The sequence below is a fragment of the Culex pipiens genome, chromosome 2, assembly GCF_016801865.2.
Source record: "Culex pipiens pallens isolate TS chromosome 2, TS_CPP_V2, whole genome shotgun sequence".
NCBI lineage: Eukaryota > Metazoa > Arthropoda > Insecta > Diptera > Culicidae > Culex > Culex pipiens.
The window spans coordinates 117,289,187-117,310,098 of NC_068938.1; the positions used below are offsets into that span (position 1 = coordinate 117,289,187).

Consider the following 20,912-nt stretch of genomic DNA (forward strand, 5'->3'; position numbering starts at 1 on the left):
CACAAAAGAGATGGAAAATAACACGAAAAAAACAGGACTGCGCGTCCACACAGGCACCGCACTACTGATGCCATTATTTAATTATAATGACCAATCACCCCATGCACTCGAACAGCGACATAAAAGAGACGGAAAATAACACGAAAAAACAGGACTGAGCGTCCACACAGGCACCGCACTACTGATGCCATTATTTAATTATAATGACCAATCACCCCATGCACTCGAACAGCGACACAAAAGAGACGGAAAATAACACGAAAAAACAGGACTGAGCGTCCACACAGGCACCGCACCACTGATGCCATTATTTAATTATAATGACCAATCACCCCATGCACTCGAACAGCGACATAAAATAGACGGAAAATAACACGAAAAAACAGGACTGAGCGTCCACACAGGCACCGCACTACTGATGCCATTATTTAATTATAATGACCAATCACCCCATGCACTCGAACAGCGACACAAAAGAGACGGAAAATAACACGAAAAAACAGGACTGAGCGTCCACACAGGCACCGCACTACTGATGCCATTATTTAATTATAATGACCAATCACCCCATGCACTCGAACAGCGACACAAAAGAGACGGAAAATAACACGAAAAAACAGGACTGAGCGTCCACACAGGCACCGCACTACTGATGCCATTATTTAATTATAATGACCAATCACCCCATGCACTCGAACAGCGACACAAAAGAGACGGAAAATAACACGAAAAAACAGGACTGAGCGTCCACACAGGCACCGCACCACTGATGCCATTATTTAATTATAATGACCAATCACCCCATGCACTCGAACAGCGACACAAAAGAGACGGAAAATAACACGAAAAAACAGGACTGAGCGTCCACACAGGCACCGCACCACTGATGCCATTATTTAATTATAATGACCAATTACCCCATGCACTCGAACAGCGACACAAAAGAGACGGAAAATAACACGAAAAAACAGGACTGAGCGTCCACACAGGCACCGCACTACTGATGCCATTATTTAATTATAATGACCAATCACCCCATGCACTCGAACAGCGACACAAAAGAGACGGAAAATGACACGAAAAAACAGGACTGAGCGTCCACACAGGCACCGCACTACTGATGCCATTATTTAATTATAATGACCAATCACCCCATGCACTCGAACAGCGACACAAAAGAGACGGAAAATAACACGAAAAAACAGGACTGAGCGTCCACACAGGCACCGCACCACTGATGCCATTATTTAATTATAATGACCAATTACCCCATGCACTCGAACAGCGACACAAAAGAGACGGAAAATAACACGAAAAAACAGGACTGAGCGTCCACACAGGCACCGCACTCAATCTTTGATTTGAGGGGGTAGCCCCAAAAAAGTCCGGATTTGGACCACCCTAATATATATATATATATATATATATATATATATATATATATATATATATATATATATATATATATATATATATATATATATATATATTATATATATATATATATATATATATTATATATATATATATATATATATATATATATATATATATATATATATATATATATATATAACTTAACAATCTGGTAGTTCGGAATGTTTTTTTAAAAAATTTTGAATCCCGGACTGAAGGTCCGCTCACGTCGAGGTAATGAAACTGAGTGATTTATTAGAAGCAAAATGAAATTATACAGAGGCCTGCGCTAGTCCCTAAAGTCCCTACGCAGGCAGGAATGCTGGCTGGGTGCTGAGTTGCTGGTGGTGTCCGATGCCGTTGCTCATGCCGTCGTCGATCAACAGGAAGTGTCGGGTGACACTGTGCTGACCTAGCCTTCTCGAAGAGTCTCCAACGCTGTTGCTAGCTGCTGCTGCTGACGATTGAGCTCTTCCAGTTGCTCAAATATCGCAGGTCCAGGTTGTTTCGTAACTGCTCCCTCATGAAGTTCGGAGCGTCCCGATCCGCGATGGTCTAAAAGAATTTTAGCAACTGCGAACACGATGAACAAAATGATGATGTACGTTACTGATAATCCACCAATTACCGTCCAAATCTGTAGCTTGAGGTGATACTGTTCGAGAAAAACGTGGTCTAACTTTTTCCTGTTTCCCAAGGTTTCGTTGTTGATCGAAGAGATGTCCAATCTTTGCTTGTAAGTCCAGTTAGCATTAAAGTTGTGGAATGCTCCGTAGATTATGTTGCTTTCACGGGTGATCTCTTCATTCTGGTATGTTTGATTGTTAAATGTGATTGAACAATTGATGAATTCAATGACGAAGTTTCCACTAAGAGTTCGATTATCTGGTCCGCAGTTCGTTTGAAGCATGCCGTTCCAGGAATTTTGTATCAGAAGTGCTTTTTCGGAGATAAGCATTTGGGTTGTATCATTGAAAAATGTCGCATTACATCTGGACTGTGTTCCAAATATCAGCGGATAAATGCAAGTGTCTTGTATTTTCTCAAGATACGTTAGTTTCTGAACAAACTCGTCTGGATGGTTTGTTGTGTATAGTGTGGAACCGTCTTTGATGAAAAATTCCGGGTATCCAAAGATGATTTGGTTTTTGTGGGCCAACGGGTAGACTTGAATTATTGGAACAGTTTTGCTGAATAGTCGGGGAACGTGAAGGATGTATAGCAACAATTCCTTGTTGACAGCGAATTTCGGGGTCACATGCTGGAGGGCTTCATCTGGAAGATCCGAGTTGACTCCCTCTTCTATCAGTAAGGATCGGATAAATGTTAACTCTTGGGCGTTTAACAGTCTGTTCGCGATTATGGAATTCTTTGATAGAATTATGGCGTCCTGAATGTCCTCCAATACCTTATTCATCATGTCGATATTGGTGATGGTGACGAGGATGGAAATCTCGTTCTGTACTTCGTTTGTTGCCAGTGTATTGATGATTTGGGAGATGCTGGATGTGATTTCAGCAATCTTTTTGTTGAATCGGTTGTTAACGTCGACTTGGTTATTGTTTTCAGTAATCAGCTCGTTCATGGTGCTGTTGATAATGCGAAGATCCTGGGCGTCCGGTGAGCCAGCGAGCCATTTCCATGCCGTACCTAAGCTGTCCCATCTCTTTTGCCTGTGCTTTACTACAGGTTTGATTTGCATTAGGTTGTTATATAATATTTTAAATTTTTGTTTAGCTATTTGCCCTAAAGGGTTCTTGCTAGCTGAACTGCTATAAAATGTTGTAGCCAAATAATCCACTGATTCTTGGATAGCTGAGAGATTGATGGGGTGTATAATTTTCAAAGTGCCACTTTGTAATTTACAATTTCTGAGTTCCGTTAAGAGAATTGGATCCTCATTCAAATTTCGTATCGTCAAATGAGAAGTAGTGACAAAAACCATGATGAGAGTTAAGTTGATGAAAATCGAGATTGGGTAGTACATCTGCAAAAAAGAGTATTATTAGAGTTTTCGTTTCCTTTTTAATTTGGATTTATGAAGTTTTATGTTTCTGCAATCTATGAAAGTTTTTCTCCTGTTCTCTCTAACTTTCTGTTTTTTGTATTTTTGGCGTTTTTTGTTTCTAATCCCTTGAAGTTTGTTGTACACTGATTCATTTGTGTCTAAATGTGGTTCATGCTCTCTACTTTTATTGCGATAATCGTTAGTTTTCTTTTGTTGTTGTTCTAGTTTCAAAATCAACTCGTCAAAAATTGCGTTTCTATTTTCTAATATTGTTTCTAAATTCAAGGGTCTCTCTTCCCCTTCTTTAATTCCGAAAAAAACCTCTATCGGTTTAAGTTTGGTTACGGAATGAATCGTTGTGTTGTATAATGATGTTGCTAATTTGTAGATCTCTTTATCTGAGAGATCTTCAAATTTCTGCTTCATGCAGAGGAATATTTCCGAAAGTGTTCTATGGAAAATTTCGACAATCCCATTGACTTGGCTAGTGTCACTGGGTGTGTAGTAAGTTTCACAATTTAACCGATGCAGAAGGCCTCGGATCTCCGTAGATCTCAATGCAGGTTCGTTATCGCTAACTAACATGCATGGAGTTCCGTACGATGTGATAAGCTTCAAAATGGCTTTTTTAAGATCTGGTATTGACCGGGATTTTATTGGGATGATGATAGCAAATCTGGATAGTTTATCTACGGCGGATAGGAAAAGGTTTGGTCTAGATTCAAAAACATCGATATGAACTATATCGAGAGGTTTTTTTGGGATGGGAGTATCTGCGAATTTGATCTTGTATGGGTTTCGCTCATATTTGTTTTCAAGACATGTTTCACAAAGGTTTATGTGAGACGTAATCTTTTTCTTCATTTGAGGAAAATAGAATTTTCGGATGATGCTGGTATGGTTCTCATCAATGCCTCGATGAGCCCTTTCATGGGTTGTCTTGATTACCAACTCTTGTTCCTCTATTGTTTTTAAGTCCTGTAAAAGAGATTGTGTTAGCTTTATTTTGAATGTTTTAGCCCTTGAAAAGTAATTTTTAAATGTAACCTGCAGAGTATTTATGATACTCTCAGGGCATAGTATACCATTTATTCTTGTGGGGTGCATTTTTTCTCGAAACAATCTTATGCAGAAGGGAACTCCAAAATTAATTCTCGTAACAGTTCTTCGATGTATACCGGGGAATATTTCTTCATAAATCTCTTCGTCTTGCTCCCCTATTTTAAGAATGATCTGAGATTTGAAAAAATTTTAGAGGCAATTCAGTCATGGGGATGTAGTCTCCATCGTCTGAATCCGCAGAATGTACCGTCGCGTCATCTGATGTTGAATCGCTCTGATCGTTAACATTTACTTCCAGTTCTCTACTGTTACTTGGAATTCTGGAAAGTCCGTCGGCAACGACATTTTGGTTACCAGGGCGATATTTTACATGTGCTTCATATTCTTTCATGCGAACTGCCATGCGGCTGAGCCTGCCAGTTTTATCCTTGAGGTCGATGGCATACGTTAGTGGTTTATGGTCCGTGAAAAGTGTGAATTGTCTGCCGAATAAATATGGTCTGAAGTATTTGCAACCCCATTCCATAGCAAGTAGTTCTTTTTCAATAGTAGAATAGTTTTCTTCAGTTTTAGAGAGTGTGCGGGAAGCAAATGCGATCGGTCTATCTTGACCAACCGGACCTTGAGATAAAACTGCTCCTATAGCGTAATTCGACGCGTCTGTCGTAAGAATAAACGGTTTTTCGAAATCTGGGTAAATCAGTACCTGGCTGCTGGTCAGTATTGATTTACACTTTTCAAATGCTTCAAGAAAAGGCTTGGTGTAAGTAATAGATTCTCCTTTTCTGAGACAGCTTGTCAGAGGTTTTGCTATTTTAGCAAAATCTTTGATGAACTTTCTGTAGTAACCCATCACTCCCAAAAATCCTTTTAATTCTTTTTCGTTTTTGGGTATAGGCCAATTAGAAATAGTTGCAATTTTTTCGGGATTTGGTTTTACACCCTCAGGCGTTACCACATGTCCCAGAAATGCCACCTCTTTACGAAGAAATTCGCTCTTATCGAGCTGAATTTTCATATTGGCTTTCGCAAGCGACTCAAAAACGCTTTTAAGGTTCTGAATTTGTTCTTGAAGGCTCGTTGAGAAAACTATGATGTCGTCCATATAGACGAGACATCTTTTCCCAATATGTTCACGTAGAATGTTATCCATAACACGTTGGAACGTGGAAGGCGCATTTTTTAAGCCAAATGGCATTCTGACGAACTCGTAATGTCCGCTATCTACGTTGAACGCAGTTTTTTGTATGTCTCTTTCGTTCACCTCGATTTGGTGAAATCCAGAGGCCAAATCTAGGGTTGAAAAATACATACATCGCCCTAGCTTGTCAAGTATATCCGTAATGTTAGGAATTGGATAGCGGTCACCTACGGTTTTTTTCGTTGAGCTTTCTATAATCCACAACTAGTCGCCATTTCTTTTGGCCTGAAGCGTCAATCTTTTTTGGGACAATCCAAATGGGTGACGACCATGGGCTAATTGAGGGACGAATAATTCCTTGATTTAACATGGAGTCGATTTGTTTACGTACTTCTTCTTTGTGGAAATAAGGGTATCGGTACGTTTTCGTATATACCGGAAGTTCATCTGATGTGTTAATCTTATGCTTGATTGCATTGGTAAAACTAAGTTTTTGTCCTTCAAGAAAGAAAATGTCTTGGAAGGACTGGATCAATTTCGAAATTTGTTTTTTCTCTTCCTGGTTTAGGTGATCTAGTCTTAATTGCTCAAAAAGTTTATTTTTGTTTGGTTTGAATATTGGACTTTTCATTTCAAAATTGTTTATTCCGAAATCTAGGAGCCCACCAATGTTCAGGTTCTGTTCATTGGTATTACCATTATGAACGAGGATATTAGTTTTTCTATCTTGATATGAATACACCCCAGACAGTATGAAAATGTTAGGTGCTATAGGTAGGTCATTTTCTACTAAAAAATCACCATTTTCTTGAACTGTTGGAACCGAAACTATGTTGGTCTCGTTTGCGTTTAAGATAATGCTATCGGGTAGCTTTTTATTGAGGGGAATGATGGTGTCTCCGATTTTTAGTGAATTCGAACCTGTATCAATTATAGCATTGATTGATCGAAGGGTTTCAAATCCTATAAGTCCATCAAAGAAATTATGAAATTTAAATAAAAAGAATTTTTGTGGTGATAAGTTTTTAAAGAATTTTTCGAAAGGGTTGAAGCGTGTATAATTGCTTACATTGTAACTTCCACTAATAATTTTTATTTTATGGTTTGTTCCTAGAGCAATTGCATGCTTCGGTACAATATCTGGATTAATGTAATTTTTATTCGCACCAGTGTCTATTAATAGCCGAATTTTTCCAAAATTGTTTGATTTTATTTCGTAGTAGGGGAGGAAATTATTAGTTAGGTTTCGTTCTCCAATTCGTCCGTTAAACAAAAATTTAGATCTTCGACTTCCTCAGGTGTTTGTTCTACTTCTTCTTCTGTTTGAATTTCTTCAGGAGCTTCATGATAATTTACGCCACCTTGTCTTTGTGGATAAGGCCACCGATTTTGTCTAGTTTGGGTCGATGGGTCGGCTTTTATTTGAAGAAGCTGGGGTTTCGATTGAGGAAACGATGGTTTGAAAAAAGGTTTGGATGGCCCTGGTTGAGAATACGATTGTAATGGTATTTGTTGATTGTTTGGTGTTGTAGATTGGGAAAATGAATTATATTTGACAACTGGGCCATATTTATGAGATGTAATTTTATGGCTATGGGTCGTCGTTCTCAAGCGTTGTTTTTTTCTTTGATTTGCGTTAAATTGATCAAGTGTATTCTGATAAGCTTCTAGCAATGATTTAGGCTGGGATGTTCTAGTTAATGTTGAATATGGGTCATTAAGCCCATCAATAAATGAGTTCATAATCATGTTCTCATAATTTCCGGTTAGTGTTCTGGCACAACTTTCCAATTCTCGATCTATAGATATTTTGGCGGTAATGTCAGAGAGTAATTCTCTGCATTCTTTGTAAAATTGGACAATGTCTTTTGCTCCTTGCTCCAGGTATGAAATGTTTGTGACGAGAGTGCTCAAGTCTCTCTTGTCTCCTAATTGATCAATGAGCGCGGTTTTTATGGCTTCCCAATCGGTAGGGATGTGGTTCGCCACTAAAACATTGTTTGCTTCATCCAAAATTTTGTCACGAATAACACTGATCCATAGTGGCCATGCCCTTTTTCGGTCTCTCTCGGATGGGCAGTCTTCAGAAGCAAATTTTACTTTTTCTTCTACAGACCGGATCCAAGTAGCAAGTGTTTTTGGGTCCCCATGATAGGGTACGATCATTTTAATAGCATCTGGAATTTTTGAAGCTTTGAAATTATTTTCAGGTATTGGCATTTCTACTGCAGCTTCGGGGTCATCAGAAGGATCCCCGAATAATTCGTTTTCATTACGACCTTGTAACTCGACAATTTCCAATCGTTGCCGCTCTAAATCTTCACGAAGTTTGTCTAAAGCAGCTTGAATCTCTTCCGCCATTTTACGTGTTAGCATAAAATCACGACTGAGAAAATAATTTTGAAAAAGCGATTTAAAAATTAATTTTATAAATACAATTTTGCTCCTCTTCTGATTTCGTTACACTATTTCGTTTTGATTAATTTTTCACTCACTTTTCTTCTGTTTTCGTTAAACACAGATTTTGATTAAATTTTTCTTTAAACACGACCAAGATGATAATTTTTGAAAAAGCAAAAAAAAAAGAAAATCTTGCAGCTAAATTTGACACAGTTTCTTTCTCCTAAAGCGGCTTCACTTCTATTTCCGAAAGAATTTATTATACTATTATATTTTCTCACTCACCGCTAATCCTTGATGTTCCTTCAAAGATGGGTTCCTTCCGGGTGAGTTGTAGGTTCTTCGCTCCGATCGGTGGTGTGTAATCGCGAAATCCAAGTCCGATATCCCCTCGGTTGCGTTCTCCGTTCGCCAGTATTCTGCCGGTGCTGGTCCCGCCGCTGAATTTCACTAATCACTCTTTCCGGGTGAGCTGTAGGTTCTCTGCTCCGATTGGTGGCGTGCAATCACGAAATCTAAGTCCGATATTCTCACGGTTGCGTTCTCCAATCACTAGTATTCTTCCGGTGCTGGTCCCGCTGTTAAATTTCACTAATCACTCGCGCACTCCACGGGCAGACCACGACTGCGCCACTTAACAATCTGGTAGTTCGGAATGTTTTTTTAAAAAATTTTGAATCCCGGACTGAAGGTCCGCTCACGTCGAGGTAAAGAAACTGAGTGATTTATTAGAAGCAAAATGAAATTATACAGAGGCCTGCGCTAGTCCCTAAAGTCCCTACGCAGGCAGGAATGCTGGCTGGGTGCTGAGTTGCTGGTGGTGTCCGATGCCGTTGCTCATGCCGTCGTCGATCAACAGGAAGTGTCGGGTGACACTGTGCTGACCTAGCCTTCTCGAAGAGTCTCCAACGCTGTTGCTAGCTGCTGCTGCTGACGATTGAGCTCTTCCAGTTGCTCAAATATCGCAGGTCCAGGTTGTTTCGTAACTTATATATATATATATATATATATATATATATATATATATATATATATATATATATATATATATATATATACAGCAATTCCCCACGAAAACAGCATGATTCGAAAAAAAAGTTCTCCGATCGGGCTCAAAATTTTTCTGGGGGATCCTTAGCCGAAATAATTAGACCCGTATTTTTTTGTTTGGCCATTAGGGTGACTTACGCCGTGTTAGGGTGGTCCGAAAAATGGCAATTTTCATCGATTTTCGCAAAAACTACTTTTTTCAAAAAATTATATCTCCGCGCCATTTCATCCGATTTTAGCTGTCCTAGACGCAAAAGAAAGATGATTAGTTTGGCTATTTGGGAAAAATAGTAAGAAGTTTCGAAAATCTAGCTTAACATTTGAAAAGGTCTTATGAAAACTTAAAATGCTGTTTTGATGGTCTCGGGACCAAAGAGCCTATGTCTGAAAATATTTTTATCGGATTCCTCGGAAAATTTCACATAAAATATCAAAAAATGGTGAAGTTATGTTTTCGATACTCTGAGATACGATTTTTTGAAAATAAAAACTGTGTTTTTCGACACGCCACGCGCAAAAATTGGAAAATGACGAAACCGGGAAAAAATCGACTTTTTTCACTAAAACTGCGATAACTTTAAAATTTCAGCGATGACCTATACATGTTAGGGTACTAAAATTTTCGTAATTAAAAGACGCAACTTTTGGTACCATAACATCCATAACACATAGGTCATCGCTGAAATTTTAAAGTTATCGCAGTTTTAGTGAAAAAAAGTCGATTTTTCCCCGTTTGCGTCATTTTCCAATTTTTGCGCGTGGCGCGTCGAAAAACACAGTTTTTATTTTCAAAAAATCGTATCTCAGAGTATCGAAAACATAACTTCACCATTTTTTGATATGTTATGTGAAATTTTCCGAGGAATCCGATAAAAATATTTTCAGACATAGGCTCTTTGGTCCCGAGACCTTCAAAACAGCATTTTAAGTTTTCATATGACCTTTTCAAATCTTAAGCTAGATTTTCGAAACTTCTTACTATTTTTCCCAAATAGCCAAACTAATCACCTTTCTTTTGCGTCTAGGACAGCTAAAATCGGATGAAATGGCGCGGAGATATGATTTTTTGAAAAAAGTGGTTTTTGTGAAAATCGACGAAAATGGCCATTTTTCGGACCACCCTAACACGACGTAGGCCACCCTAATGGCCAAACAAAAAAATACGGGTCTAATTATTTTGGCCAAGGAACCCCCAGAAAAATTTTGAGCCAAATCGAAGCACTTTTATTTTTTTTCTTTAACTTTCATATGGAACTGCTGTATATATATATATATATATATATATATATATATATATATATATATATTTTATATATATATTATATATTATATATATATATATATATATATATATTATATATTTATATATATATATATATATATATATATATATATATATATATATATATATATATATAACTTAACAATCTGGTAGTTCGGAATGTTTTTTTAAAAAATTTTGAATCCCGGACTGAAGGTCCGCTCACGTCGAGGTAATGAAACTGAGTGATTTATTAGAAGCAAAATGAAATTATACAGAGGCCTGCGCTAGTCCCTAAAGTCCCTACGCAGGCAGGAATGCTGGCTGGGTGCTGAGTTGCTGGTGGTGTCCGATGCCGTTGCTCATGCCGTCGTCGATCAACAGGAAGTGTCGGGTGACACTGTGCTGACCTAGCCTTCTCGAAGAGTCTCCAACGCTGTTGCTAGCTCCTGCTGCTGACGATTGAGCTCTTCCAGTTGCTCAAATATCGCAGGTCCAGGTTGTTTCGTAACTTATATATATATATATATATATACAGCAATTCCCCACGAAAACAGCATGGAAAAAAACAAAAGTGCTCGGATCGGGCTCAAAATTTTTCTGGGGATTCTCTAGCCGAAATAATTAGACCCGTATTTTTTTGTTTGGCCATTAGGGTGACCTACGCCGTGTTAGGGTGGTCTGAAAAATGGCCATTTTCGTCGATTTTCGCAAAAACCACTTTTTTTGAAAAATCGTAACTCCTCGCCATTTTAACCGATTTCAATTGTCTTATACGCAAATGAAAGGTGATAAGTTGGCCTTTTAAAGAAAAATAGTAAGAAGTTTCAAAAATCTAGCCTAACATATGAAAAGGGCGTATGAAACTTTAAAATGCCGTTTTGGCGGTGTCTGGACCAAAGAGCCTATGTCTGGAAATATTTTTATCGGATTCCCCGGACATTTTTACATAAAAAAATAAAAAATGGGAGGAGTTCATTAACAGGATTCCGAGATATGATTTTTTAAAAATAAAATCCGTGTTTTTTGACGCGCCGCGCGCAAAAACCGGAAAATGACGAAATTGGCAAAAACGCAACTTTTTTCACTAAAACTGCGATAACTTTAAAATTTCAGCGATGACCTATAGATGTTTGGGTACCAAAATTTTCGTAATTAAAAGACGCAACTTTTGATACCCAGACATGTAGAGGTCATCGCTGAAATTTTGAAGTTATCGCAGTTTTAGTGAAAAAAGTTGATTTTTTGCCAATTTCGTCATTCTCCGGTTTTTGCGCGCGGCGCGTCAAAAAACACGGATTTTATTTGCAAAAAATCATAACTCGGAATCCTGTTAATGAACTCCTCCCATTTTTTATTTTTTTATGTAAAAATGTCCGGGGAATCCGATAAAAATATTTCCAGACATAGGCTCTTTGGTCCAGACACCGCCAAAACGGCATTTTAAAGTTTCATACGCCCTTTTCATATGTTAGGCTAGATTTTTGAAACTTCTTACTATTTTTCTTTAAAAGGCCAACTTATCACCTTTCATTTGCGTATAAGACAATTGAAATCGGTTAAAATGGCGAGGAGTTATGATTTTTCAAAAAAAGTGGTTTTTGCGAAAATCGACGAAAATGGCCATTTTTCAGACCACCCTAACACGGCGTAGGTCACCCTAATGGCCAAACAAAAAAAAACGGGTCTAATTATTTCGGCCAGAGAACCCCCAGAAAAATTTTGAGCCCGATCCGAGCACTTTTGTTTTTTTCCATGCTGTTTTCGTGGGGAATTGCTGTATATATATATATATATATATATATATATATATATATATATATTATATATATATATATATATATATATATATATATATATATATATATATATATATATATATATATATATATATATATATATATATAATATATATATATATATATATATATATATATATATATATATATATATATATATATATATATATATATATATATATATATATATATATATATATATATATATATATATATATATATATATATATATATATATATATATATGTATATATATATATATATATATATATATATATATATATATATATATATATATATATATATATACAGCAATTCCCCACGAAAACAGCATGATTCGAAAAAAAAGTTCTCCGATCGGGCTCAAAATTTTTCTGGGGGATCCTTAGCCGAAATAATTAGACCCGTATTTTTTTGTTTGGCCATTAGGGTGACCTACGCCGTGTTAGGGTGGTCCGAAAAATGGCAATTTTCGTCGATTTTCACAAAAACCACTTTTTTCAAAAAATCATATCTCCGCGCCATTTCATCCGATTTTAGCTGTCCTAGACGCAAAAGAAAGGTGATTAGTTTGGCTATTTGGGAAAAATAGTAAGAAGTTTCGAAAATCTAGCTTAAGATTTGAAAAGGTCATATGAAAACTTAAAATGCTGTTTTGAAGGTCTCGGGACCAAAGAGCCTATGTCTGAAAATATTTTTATCGGATTCCTCGGAAAATTTCACATAACATATCAAAAAATGGTGAAGTTATGTTTTCGATACTCTGAGATACGATTTTTTGAAAATAAAAACTGTGTTTTTCGACGCGCCACGCGCAAAAATTGGAAAATGACGCAAACGGGGAAAAATCGACTTTTTTTCACTAAAACTGCGATAACTTTAAAATTTCAGCGATGACCTATGTGTTATGGATGTTATGGTACCAAAAGTTGCGTCTTTTAATTACGAAAATTTTAGTACCCTAACATGTATAGGTCATCGCTGAAATTTTAAAGTTATCGCAGTTTTAGTGAAAAAAGTCGATTTTTTCCCGTTTTCGTCATTTTCCAATTTTTGCGCGTGGCGTGTCGAAAAACACAGTTTTTATTTTCAAAAAATCGTATCTCAGAGTATCGAAAACATAACTTCACCATTTTTTGATATTTTATGTGAAATTTTCCGAGGAATCCGATAAAAATATTTTCAGACATAGGCTCTTTGGTCCCGAGACCTTCAAAACAGCATTTTAAGTTTTCATAAGACCTTTTCAAATGTTAAGCTAGATTTTCGAAACTTCTTACTATTTTTCCCAAATAGCCAAACTAATCATCTTTCTTTTGCGTCTAGGACAGCTAAAATCGGATGAAATGGCGCGGAGATATGATTTTTTGAAAAAAGTAGTTTTTGCGAAAATCGATGAAAATTGCCATTTTTCGGACCACCCTAACACGGCGTAGGTCACCCTAATGGCCAAACAAAAAAATACGGGTCTAATTATTTCGGCTAAGGATCCCCCAGAAAAATTTTGAGCCCGATCGGAGAACTTTTTTTTCGAATCATGCTGTTTTCGTGGGGAATTGCTGTATATATATATATATATATATATATATATATATATATATATATATATATATATATATATATATATATATATATATATATATATATATATATATATACAGCAGTTCCATATGAAAGTTAAAGAAAAAAAATAAAAGTGCTTCGATTTGGCTCAAAATTTTTCTGGGGGTTCCTTGGCCAAAATAATTAGACCCGTATTTTTTTGTTTGGCCATTAGGGTGGCCTACGTCGTGTTAGGGTGGTCCGAAAAATGGCCATTTTCGTCGATTTCCACAAAAACCACTTTTTTCAAAAAATCATAACTTCGCTCCATTCCAACCGATTTTAGCTGTCTAGGGTGCAAATGAAAGATGATAAGTTGGACTTCCAAGAAAAAATAATGTGGAGTTTCAAAAATCTAGCCTAACATTTGAAAAAGTCTAATGAAAACATCAAATGCCGTTTTGACGGTGTCTGGACCAAAGAGCCTATATCTGAAAATATTTTTAACGGATTCCCCGGACAATTTTACATAACATATCAAAAATTGGGCGAGGTTCATTAACAGGATTCAGAGATATGATTTTTTGAAAATAAAATCCGGGTTTTTCGACGCGCCGCGCGCGAAAACGGGAGATTGACGAAATCGGCAAAAAATCAACTTTTTTCACTAAAACTGCGATAACTCGAAAATTTCAGCGATGACCTATAAATGTTAGGGTACCAAAAGTTGCGTATTTCAATTGCGAAAATTTTGGTACCCTAACATCTATAGGTCATCGCTGAAATTTTCTAGTTATCGCAGTTTTAGTGAAAAAAGTTGATTTTTTGCCGATTTCGCCAATTTCTCGTTTTCGCGCGCGGCGCGTCGAAAAACCCGGATTTTATTTTCAAAAAATCATATCTCTGAATCCTGTTAATGAACCTCGCCCAATTTTTGATATGTTATGTAAAATTGTCCGAGGAATCCGTTAAAAATATTTTCAGATATAGGCTCTTTGGTCCAGACACCGTCAAAACGGCATTTGATGTTTTCATAAGACTTTTTCAAATGTTAGGCTAGATTTTTGAAACTCCACATTATTTTTTCTTGAAAGTCCAACTTATCATCTTTCATTTGCGCCCTAGACAGCTAAAATCGGTTGAAATGGAGCGAAGTTATGATTTTTTGAAAAAAGTGGTTTTTGTGAAAATCGACGAAAATGGCCATTTTTCGGACCACCCTAACACGACGTAGGCCACCCTAATGACCAAACAAAAAAATACGGGTCTAATTATTTTGGCCAAGGAACCCCCAGAAAAAATTTGAGCCAAATCGAAGCACTTTTATTTTTTTTCTTTAACTTTCATATGGAACTGCTGTATATATATATATATATATATATATATATATATATATATATATATATATATATATATATATATATATATATATATATATATATATATATATATATATATATATATATATATATATTAGGGTGGTCCAAATCCGGACTTTTTTGGGGCTACCCCCTGAAATCAAAGATTGACCCATCACTAGGCGAAATTCCAAATTTGAGCTCATTCTGACCACGGGAACCCCTCCCTCCAATCGCTTAAAGTTTGTATGGAAAAAATCGTCAAAATGTATGGAGAAAAGCAACTGTTTTACTTTTTTACCTGTGGAAGGCGCCATAGTTATCCGATTCTTACCATTTCTCAAATGTAGAACCTTCATTAAATTTAGAACAATTTTTCCGAAGACACCATATTTTTAGGATTTTTTCCCGCGAAGTTATTAGCGCCCAAAACTGACCATTTTTGCGCAGCTAGCTGTAAGGGGCTACCTAACAACGATGTTTAATTCCAATTCGTACACGCACGTGCTCTCTCTCAGGTTCAAACTCTCTCACGAGCTTGCTTGCCTGCCTGCCTGCCTGTTTGCCTACAAGCTCGCGCTCTGTTTCTCTGCTTGAACTTTTGTCGTCGTCGTCGTTTTCGTTTGCCGTCCGTTGCGTTGTTTCTGGCATGTTTATTATAATTTTCAACTAAAATAGCAAGTTGCGTCTTTTAATTACGAAAATTTTAGTACCCTAACATGTATAGGTCATCGCTGAAATTTTAAAGTTATCGCAGTTTTAGTGAAAAAAGTCGATTTTTTTCCCGTTTTCGTCATTTTCCAATTTTTGCGCGTGGCGCGTCGAAAAACACAGTTTTTATTTTCAAAATTTTTTGTAATTAAAAGACGCAACTTTTGGTACCCAGACATCTATAGGTCATCGCTGAAATTTTAAAGTTATCGCAGTTTTAGTGAAACAAGTTGTTTTTTTGCCAATTTCGTCATTCTCCGGTTTTTGCGCAAGGCGCGTCAAAAAACACGGATTTTATTTTCAAAAAATCATATCTCGGAATCCTGTTAATGAACTCCTCCCATTTTTTAGTATGTTATGTAAAAATGTCCGGGGAATCCGATAAAAATATTTCCAGACATAGGCTCTTTGGTCCAGACACCGTCAAAACGGCATTTTAAAGTTTCATACGCCCTTTTCATAAGTTAGGCTAGATTTTTGAAACTTCTTACTATTTTTCTTCGAAAGGCCGACTTATCACCTTTCATTTGCGCATAAGACAATATATATATATATATACAGCAATTCCATTTTGCGTCTTTTAATTACGAAAATTTTAGTACCCTAACATGTATAGGTCATCGCTGAAATTTTAAAGTTATCGCAGTTTTAGTGAAAAAAAGTCGATTTTTCCCCGTTTGCGTCATTTTCCAATTTTTGCGCGTGGCGCGTCGAAAAACACAGTTTTTATTTTCAAAAAATCGTATCTCAGAGTATCGAAAACATAACTTCACCATTTTTTGATATGTTATGTGAAATTTTCCGAGGAATCCGATAAAAATATTTTCAGACATAGGCTCTTTGGTCCCGAGACCTTCAAAACAGCATTTTAAGTTTTCATATGACCTTTTCAAATCTTAAGCTAGATTTTCGAAACTTCTTACTATTTTTCCCAAATAGCCAAACTAATCACCTTTCTTTTGCGTCTAGGACAGCTAAAATCGGATGAAATGGCGCGGAGATATGATTTTTTGAAAAAAGTGGTTTTTGTGAAAATCGACGAAAATTGCCATTTTTCGGACCACCCTAACACGGCGTAGGTCACCCTAATGGCCAAACAAAAAAATACGGGTCTAATTATTTCGGCTAAGGATCCCCCAGAAAAATTTTGAGCCCGATCGGAGAACTTTTTTTTCGAATCATGCTGTTTTCGTGGGGAATTGCTGTATATATATATATATATATATATATATATATATATATATATATATATATATATATATATATATATATATATATATATATTATATATATATATATATATATATATATATATATATATATATATATATATATATATATATATATAAGTTACGAAACAACCTGGACCTGCGATATTTGAGCAACTGGAAGAGCTCAATCGTCAGCAGCAGCAGCTAGCAACAGCGTTGGAGACTCTTCGAGAAGGCTAGGTCAGCACAGTGTCACCCGACACTTCCTGTTGATCGACGACGGCATGAGCAACGGCATCGGACACCACCAGCAACTCAGCACCCAGCCAGCATTCCTGCCTGCGTAGGGACTTTAGGGACTAGCGCAGGCCTCTGTATAATTTCATTTTGCTTCTAATAAATCACTCAGTTTCATTACCTCGACGTGAGCGGACCTTCAGTCCGGGATTCAAAATTTTTTAAAAAAACATTCCGAACTACCAGATTGTTAAGTGGCGCAGTCGTGGTCTGCCCGTGGAGTGCGCGAGTGATTAGTGAAATTTAACAGCGGGACCAGCACCGGAAGAATACTAGTGATTGGAGAACGCAACCGTGAGAATATCGGACTTAGATTTCGTGATTGCACGCCACCAATCGGAGCAGAGAACCTACAGCTCACCCGGAAAGAGTGATTAGTGAAATTCAGCGGCGGGACCAGCACCGGCAGAATACTGGCGAACGGAGAACGCAACCGAGGGGATATCGGACTTGGATTTCGCGATTACACACCACCGATCGGAGCGAAGAACCTACAACTCACCCGGAAGGAACCCATCTTTGAAGGAACATCAAGGATTAGCGGTGAGTGAGAAAATATAATAGTATAATAAATTCTTTCGGAAATAGAAGTGAAGCCGCTTTAGGAGAAAGAAACTGTGTCAAATTTAGCTGCAAGATTTTCTTTTTTTTTGCTTTTTCAAAAATTATCATCTTGGTCGTGTTTAAAGAAAAATTTAATCAAAATCTGTGTTTAACGAAAACAGAAGAAAAGTGAGTGAAAAATTAATCAAAACGAAATAGTGTAACGAAATCAGAAGAGGAGCAAAATTGTATTTATAAAATTAATTTTTAAATCGCTTTTTCAAAATTATTTTCTCAGTCGTGATTTTATGCTAACACGTAAAATGGCGGAAGAGATTCAAGCTGCTTTAGACAAACTTCGTGAAGATTTAGAGCGGCAACGATTGGAAATTGTCGAGTTACAAGGTCGTAATGAAAACGAATTATTCGGGGATCCTTCTGATGACCCCGAAGCTGCAGTAGAAATGCCAATACCTGAAAATAATTTCAAAGCTTCAAAAATTCCAGATGCTATTAAAATGATCGTACCCTATCATGGGGACCCAAAAACACTTGCTACTTGGATCCGGTCTGTAGAAGAAAAAGTAAAATTTGCTTCTGAAGACTGCCCATCCGAGAGAGACCGAAAAAGGGCATGGCCACTATGGATCAGTGTTATTCGTGACAAAATTTTGGATGAAGCAAACAATGTTTTAGTGGCGAACCACATCCCTACCGATTGGGAAGCCATAAAAACCGCGCTCATTGATCAATTAGGAGACAAGAGAGACTTGAGCACTCTCGTCACAAACATTTCATACCTGGAGCAAGGAGCAAAAGACATTGTCCAATTTTACAAAGAATGCAGAGAATTACTCTCTGACATTACCGCCAAAATATCTATAGATCGAGAATTGGAAAGTTGTGCCAGAACACTAACCGGAAATTATGAGAACATGATTATGAACTCATTTATTGATGGGCTTAATGACCCATATTCAACATTAACTAGAACATCCCAGCCTAAATCATTGCTAGAAGCTTATCAGAATACACTTGATCAATTTAACGCAAATCAAAGAAAAAAACAACGCTTGAGAACGACGACCCATAGCCATAAAATTACATCTCATAAATATGGCCCAGTTGTCAAATATAATTCATTTTCCCAATCTACAACACCAAACAATCAACAAATACCATTACAATCGTATTCTCAACCAGGGCCATCCAAACCTTTTTTCAAACCATCGTTTCCTCAATCGAAACCCCAGCTTCTTCAAATAAAAGCCGACCCATCGACCCAAACTAGACAAAATCGGTGGCCTTATCCACAAAGACAAGGTGGCGTAAATTATCATGAAGCTCCTGAAGAAATTCAAACAGAAGAAGAAGTAGAACAAACACCTGAGGAAGTCGAAGATCTAAATTTTTGTTTAACGGACGAATTGGAGAACGAAACCTAACTAATAATTTCCTCCCCTACTACGAAATAAAATCAAACAATTTTGGAAAAATTCGGCTATTAATAGACACTGGTGCGAATAAAAATTACATTAATCCAGGTCTAATTATTTCGGCCAGGGAACCCCCAGAAAAATTTTGAGCCCGATCCGAGCACTTTTGTTTTTTTCCATGCTGTTTTCGTGGGGAATTGCTGTATATATATATATATATATATATATATATATATATATATATATATATATATATATATATATATATATATATATATATATATATATATATATAGACAAGGTGGCGTAAATTATCATGAAGCTCCTGAAGAAATTCAAACAGAAGAAGAAGTAGAACAAACACCTGAGGAAGTCGAAGATCTAAATTTTTGTTTAACGGACGAATTGGAGAACGAAACCTAACTAATAATTTCCTCCCCTACTACGAAATAAAATCAAACAATTTTGGAAAAATTCGGCTATTAATAGACACTGGTGCGAATAAAAATTACATTAATCCAGGTCTAATTATTTCGGCCAGGGAACCCCCAGAAAAATTTTGAGCCCGATCCGAGCACTTTTGTTTTTTTCCATGCTGTTTTCGTGGGGAATTGCTGTATATATATATATATATATATATATATATATATATATATATATATATATATTATATATATATATATATATATATATATATATATATATATATATATAGACAAGGTGGCGTAAATTATCATGAAGCTCCTGAAGAAATTCAAACAGAAGAAGAAGTAGAACAAACACCTGAGGAAGTCGAAGATCTAAATTTTTGTTTAACGGACGAATTGGAGAACGAAACCTAACTAATAATTTCCTCCCCTACTACGAAATAAAATCAAACAATTTTGGAAAAATTCGGCTATTAATAGACACTGGTGCGAATAAAAATTACATTAATCCAGGTCTAATTATTTCGGCCAGGGAACCCCCAGAAAAATTTTGAGCCCGATCCGAGCACTTTTGTTTTTTTCCATGCTGTTTTCGTGGGGAATTGCTATATATATATATATATATATATATATATATATATATATATATATATATATATATATATATATATATATATATATATATATATATATATATATATATATATATATATATATATATATATATATATATATATATATATATATTTCGTAATTGAAAGACGCAACCTGGTATTTTAGTTCAAAATTAGAATAAACATGTCAAGAACGCAGCGCAGCGGATAGCAAACGAAAACGACGACGACGACAAAAGTCCAAGCAGAGAAACAGCGCGCGCTTGTAGGTAAACAGGCAGGCAGGCAGACGAGCAAGCTCGTAACAGAGTTTGAACCTGAGAGAGAGCACGTGCGTGTACGAATTGGAAATAAACATCGTTGTTAGGTAGCCCTTTACAGCTGGCCGCGCAAAAAGGGTCAGTTTTGGGCGCTAATAACTTCGCGGGAAAAAATCCTAAAAATATGGTGTCTTCGGGAAAGTTGTTCTAAATTTAATGAAGGTTCTACATTTGAGAAATGGTAAGAATCGGATGATTATGGCGCCTTCCACAGGTAAACAAGTAAAACAGTTGCTATTCTCCATACATTTTGACGATTTTTCCCATACAAACTTTAAGCGATTGGAGGGAGGGGTTCCCGTGGTCAGAATGAGC

The 20,912-nt window shown here is 36.5% G+C and overlaps 2 protein-coding genes and 1 pseudogene across 2 annotated transcripts; 2 read left to right on the forward strand and 1 right to left on the reverse strand.

Annotated features, from left to right (window-relative positions):
• The window catches only part of LOC120417941 (uncharacterized), a 158,616-nt pseudogene that overhangs the window by 103,361 nt on the left and 34,343 nt on the right, over positions 1–20,912 (forward strand).
• On the reverse strand, positions 6,121–9,020 carry LOC128092821 (uncharacterized). Its single transcript, XM_052707593.1, has 2 exons — positions 7,661–9,020; positions 6,121–7,555 (listed from the first exon to the last, which is right to left on the reverse strand). Exons 1-2 carry the CDS (start codon positions 8,001–8,003, stop codon positions 6,867–6,869), a joined length of 1,032 nt encoding a protein of 343 aa, XP_052563553.1. The 5' UTR covers positions 8,004–9,020; the 3' UTR covers positions 6,121–6,866.
• Positions 17,092–19,357, forward strand: LOC128092820 (uncharacterized). Its single transcript, XM_052707591.1, has 2 exons — positions 17,092–18,450; positions 18,556–19,357. Exons 1-2 carry the CDS (start codon positions 18,108–18,110, stop codon positions 19,242–19,244), a joined length of 1,032 nt encoding a protein of 343 aa, XP_052563551.1. The 5' UTR covers positions 17,092–18,107; the 3' UTR covers positions 19,245–19,357.